At 40.8% G+C, this 5,320-nt stretch overlaps 2 protein-coding genes across 4 annotated transcripts in view; both read left to right on the top strand.

The window, feature by feature from the left end:
* gjb7 (gap junction protein beta 7) overlaps positions 1 to 1,753 on the top strand; it is a 2,907-nt gene extending 1,154 nt beyond the window's left edge. The window contains exon 2 of the mRNA XM_014003929.1: positions 451 to 1,753. Coding sequence (XP_013859383.1) covers positions 465 to 1,289 — 825 coding nt within the window. The 5' untranslated portion in view covers positions 451 to 464 and the 3' untranslated portion in view covers positions 1,290 to 1,753. The remainder of the gene's footprint in view (positions 1 to 450) is intronic.
* Positions 1,754 to 3,284: 1,531 nt separating this feature from the next.
* The window catches only part of uimc1 (ubiquitin interaction motif containing 1), a 12,942-nt gene continuing 10,906 nt past the window's right edge, over positions 3,285 to 5,320 (top strand). For 2 of the 3 annotated variants that reach the window (XM_014004058.1, XM_014004060.1), the window contains exons 1-6: positions 3,286 to 3,391; positions 3,579 to 3,636; positions 3,839 to 3,958; positions 4,131 to 4,215; positions 4,497 to 4,627; positions 5,017 to 5,194. In XM_014004058.1, coding sequence (XP_013859512.1) covers positions 3,860 to 3,958; positions 4,131 to 4,215; positions 4,497 to 4,627; positions 5,017 to 5,194 — 493 coding nt within the window. In that variant the 5' untranslated portion in view covers positions 3,286 to 3,391; positions 3,579 to 3,636; positions 3,839 to 3,859. Of the gene's footprint in view, positions 3,392 to 3,578; positions 3,637 to 3,838; positions 3,959 to 4,130; positions 4,216 to 4,496; positions 4,628 to 5,016; positions 5,195 to 5,320 lie in introns of all 3 variants that reach the window. The other variant, XM_014004059.1, reaches the window with a different exon arrangement.

Here is a 5,320-nt window from a genome sequence, read left to right on the forward strand (position 1 = left end):
GTAAATGTAAGAGAGTTTGATAGTAAACGTAAGAGAGTTTGATAGTAAATGTGAGAGAGTTTGATAGTAAATGTGAGAGAGTTTGATAGTAAATGTGAGAGAGTTTGATAGTAAATGTGAGAGAGTTTGATAGTAAATGTAAGAGAGTTTGATAGTAAATGTAAGAGAGTTTGATAGTAAATGTAAGAGAGTTTCATAGTAAATGTGAGAGGGTTTGATAGTACATGTGAGAGCAAGTTTGAATTATGGCCTAAAGGACCTATTCATAAATTAGACATAACTTGTCATACATTTAAAATCTTCTATTGCAGAACAACTGACTTTGTAACAATGGCAAGTTCTGCCCCACAGACCCTACGTTTGACTCATCAATCATTCGTGATTCAGATACACTGTATTTTTCTGGACCGTATTAATTTTGGATTTATCTTCTGATTTATTTCCTTGCAGGAGCAGAGAGGAGGATGAACTGGGTTTTTTTGGAGAGCATTCTCAGCGGGGTGAACAAGTACTCCACTGTGATCGGACGCATCTGGCTGACTGTGGTCTTCGTGTTCAGGATCCTGGTGTACGTCGCTGCCGCCGAGCAGGTGTGGAAGGACGAGCAGAAGGACTTTGTCTGCAACACGGAGCAACCCGGCTGCGAAAACGCCTGCTTTGACTTCTTCTTCCCCATCTCGCAGGTGCGCCTCTGGGCCCTGCAGCTGATCGTGGTGTCCACGCCCTCCCTGCTGGTGGCCTTGCATGTGGCCTACAGGGAGCACCGCGAGGCCAGATATAAACGCAAACTCTACGAGGACAAGGGGAGCATCGATGGGGGTCTTTTCTACACCTACACCATCAGCCTGGTCTTTAAAACCGCCTTTGAAATCGGTTCCCTGTTGGCTTTTTACTTTCTGTACAACGGCTTTGACGTGCCCATCCTGCTGAAGTGCAGCCAGAGCCCCTGCCCCAACACGGTGGACTGTTACATCGCCCGAGCCACGGAGAAGAAGATCTTCCTCTACATCATGGGCTGCACCTCCATTCTTTGCATCTGTCTGAACTTTGTGGAGTTCTTGTACATCATGTGGAAGTGGGTGTGTAAATGCTTCAGCAGGTACTACGTTCCTGTAGAGAAGCCGTACAGCCGCTGCCAGTCAAAAGTCCTCATTGATAACAGATTCGCTTCAACTGAGTCGGCATCAAACACAAAGCTCTCCTGCTCAGATCCAGCCCCTGCGGGTGGAAAACCTGCCAGTCCGGTCCTGGAGGGCCAGGTCCAATCAGAAGCTACCAACTCAAAATGAAACCAGTAGATGTTTGCATTAAGATCTGTCTGATATGATGTTTAACTGCTTTGTAAAAAATAAGAAACATCCAAATCACCCTTTTTCTCACTTTACCTCCAGCTCAGGTTCTCTAGAAGATTTGAAGGTTCTGTTTAGTGTCGTTCCTAGGACCGGACTTTTCAATAAAGAGATATGAAGTTATTTCTGGGACTTGTTGGACTCATGCTTGCAGTTTTGGGGGTCAGAGCATATGCTTCTTTCTCTGATGTTACAGTGGGTTGAAATGACTAAAACTGTCATTGAGCTTCTGTAGTTTGTCCACCAGCTCAATGCTCGGTTGGTTAGCCATCACCTCTCTGGGTCTGGAGGTCCTCCAACATTCTCCATCACCCGAAGTGGAGTTTACTACTTTGACTTGTGGGACTTCCAGTTCACACTCAGCACAGATGTTCATATACTGTATATTATTTTAGTCACTTCACTTAGAGCTTACATCCTGCAATGTGCTGGACTGTTTCAGAGGCATCTTTACACGACCTGCATCTTGGGTCCTGCTTAGTGTGGTAGACCCAGTGGCGGATCTAGGATTTTTCTGAGTAACGGGCCATCAAGGGGCCACAATACTCATAGAGGGGCCAAGTATTTGTTCAGCATTCTTGCACACAAATAGCTGGTTTTGGTATGGTATCATATATTATATGTATTTAACCAGTCACATGCTTAAACACTTGTAATTTTAAAACAGTTTGCATTAAATTATCCTTACCAATTTTACACGTATTTTACAGTACATAGATAAAATACTCTCAAACACACAGCATATGAGAGAATCCAGCCATCTTTTGTGAGTTGAGACTTTTTCTGCAGGATTGTTCAAATTTTAAGAAAATTAAAAAAAATCTGTCAGCTTGATTCATGCGGGATGTTTAACTTTGGCTCATTGGCGCCTCTAGTGTTTAGCCATGGAACTGCACTCAGCATCATCACTCTTGGACAAAGGACAGATGAGTGACAAGACAGGGGCACTTCAGGGGGTCAATCAAATTTCACCAGTGGCCAATGCTTCTGTGGCCCCGCCCCTAGAACCGCCCCTGGGTGGACCCCAAGCTTTATTGTATGTGCTACCATGATTAGTCCCTCTGTTCTGTCCTGCAGTCCAGTTCTCTCTACCCATTGGTGGGATTTGTTGGTATGTCACTTCCTCAATTCTCTGGTGAAACACGCTGTGCAGATGCGTATCTTTTCATTATGGTTCCTCTTGTTGGTTCCTCTTCATGGACAAAGGCAAATACTGTTTACTGTAAATAAACTTATATATAGACTTCATATTTTTCTCATGTTAATTTTCCMATCTGATATCCTCTTTATTTATGTAAAGCCCTTTTCATGCTAGAGTCAACAACAATGATGTTCCTCTCACACATTTATCATCACAGCTTGATATTATTCATTATTATGGTCTGCAAATTCAAGTTTTCTCAACCAAAAATACTAAATCCTTAAACACGCCTGACGCCTGAGTGTGTACCAGAGAAAACAGTAAATCAAATAAAAAGGATTCTATAAGCGGATGATCAGAGCTCTTTGTAATGGAGAACAATAATCTTAAAACAAACAATTTACATGTATTGTTATTACTGTTATGTACTGCTTGTATTTTTTGTCAGTAAAAGGTGCTAAATAAATAAAAAAAAATTCACTAACCTAATCTGTAAATGTACTTTTTTTTTTTTCAAACAAATTATTGTGGCTTCATTATTTAAGTTTTGTCACTATGATGTCTATTGACAAATCAGATTTAAGTGTTAATATAAGGCCCTTAATGACAAAGACATATTCTCAGATCCTACAAATGTGTCTTTTTTTATCTGTTGTGTGAATTTTTTCAAGTGCTGGTCTGGTTTAAAATAATAAAGCAGCAGTCTGGGTCGCCTGATCTTTAGAAAAAAGGTATTGTGGTGAAACGCCGTGAAGGCAGCGTGCGTGATGACGTCTTACGTAGCGGTCACGTGACTTTCCAAACAGAAACAAACATGGCGCCGCGAAAGTGACGGAAATACATTAATGCTTGTTTTAAAGCTGAATTATTTTAGTTAGTAAATGCTTCCGGAAGCTTTCAGGTAAATAATCAAGAAAAATCTTATGTGTTCTTTCAGTTAGTTGTTATTTAATTGGAAAAAAGCGAAACCGCTAACTTTATGATGTTTTAGTGTTTCAGTTTGTTTGACGGGCTGTTTTAATTAAAATTTAGGTCATAGATGGTGTTTTATTGTGGAAGAAGTTTTAAAAAATAATAATTTGTTACAGGTTTTTTTAGTCATTTTCGGCGTATCCTGTCAAAGAGGAAGAATAACGTTTTCATCAGGTGAATGAAACTGAAGAAAATCCACTTTAATCTGATTCAAACAATCACTGCTCCGGATATAAACCAGTGTACTTGTTTATACGTTGAGAATGCAAAAGAAAAAGCTTTTTAATGTAACTTTAACATAAGTTAAATAAGGTAGAAAAAAACATGATTTCTGGAGAGGTTAACTTATTGTTTTATTGTTGTTATTATTTTACAGTTACTCAAAGCACCAACCAGAATGTCTGTGAGGAAACAGACTAAGCACATCTCCTCTGACAGCCAGCAGATGGATGAAAACACGCAGGACGATGACTCTGCCACTGACAGAGACACCGGGGTATTTTCAGGAATTAAATGTTTGTTAGAAAAAAACTTAAATGTGACAGATGCACGTTTAAACTTCCATCCAGGCTGGAAGTATTCAGAGCTCCCCTGTTACAGATACAATGTAAACATATTTGATGGTCCAGCTGAATTAAACGTATTGTTTGATATGATTCTTGTTTCAGGACGAGTTTTCATCTTTACTTCTTTCAGCACCATCAACGAGAGAAAAACGCAGGAGGGAGCGGGAAAACAAAGTCAAACTCAAAGGTCTGTCTGTTTTCTGACAAACACTGCTTTACATTATTCTAAGGATGTTTAACTCATTTAAATGACCCACCTGGTGCTTAACTGCTTAATTTAGCAGCTTCCATTAGACCTAATAAAATACATTTGTCATTTTTCAATATGTCTGAACTGCTGTCGTCATATTAACAAACAGAAATAAACACTGATCAGTCATACATGTGGTACACTCCAGTACCAGCTTAGGCTGCTAAACAAGACAAATAATGTTTCACYGGTTAAATCAGAGGCTTTRTGACTTTCAGCTGTTAATTCAGAAATGACAGAAGAGGAGATGATGGACCTGGCTCTGCGTCTGAGCGAGCGGGAGGCCAGCGTCTCTGCGCTCCAGCAGCAGCGGGAGGAGGAGGCTGTGATGAAAGCCATCCAGGAGAGTGTGAGTACTCGAACACAACCTCCCAGCAAACGTTTAAAGTAGAAATCCTGTCAGAAGGATTCGTTCTGTGAGGGGTTCAGTCTCTGAAGTTTCCCAAATCAAACTGAAACAGAAAGTCTGTTAGACCCTGGAACTCTCTGGACACAAACTGGTCACAAACCTGAATCTAAAGTGTTCAAATAGAGAATTCAGGTGCTCTGCAGATTACATCATGTGGACAAATGGATTAAACATTTAAGGTTCCTCTCAAGCTGGAAATCAGAACAACTCGGACCAAGAAATACAAATCTGGACTCTGTTTTACAATAAACAAATACATTTAGCAGGAAAAGAGAGCATCAGTTTAAAGGTTTATTCACTGGAACTTTTCTGTATTTTCTGTTCTGTAGATGGTCAGTGAGACCCAACCGTGTCTAAGCTCCCCGGGGAAAACTCTGCTGGCCAATGCCTCCCTCAGGCTGGGTTCTCGACGGAAGCTCCTCTACACAAACGGGGTGAGCAGCGCGTCCACCGCCGATCAGGGACGACCCGAGGCCTGCAGCGCCACACAGCTCGACCTGAAATCAGGTGAGTCGATCAGGCAGCAACCTGTAGGGATTTAAGTCTGATAATCAGATTCCACATTAGGAAATATATTTATTTATTTATTTATTTATTTACTTACTTACTTACTTACTTACTTACTTACTTACT

This window comes from Austrofundulus limnaeus, unplaced genomic scaffold, assembly GCF_001266775.1.
Source record: "Austrofundulus limnaeus strain Quisiro unplaced genomic scaffold, Austrofundulus_limnaeus-1.0 Scaffold21, whole genome shotgun sequence".
NCBI lineage: Eukaryota > Metazoa > Chordata > Actinopteri > Cyprinodontiformes > Rivulidae > Austrofundulus > Austrofundulus limnaeus.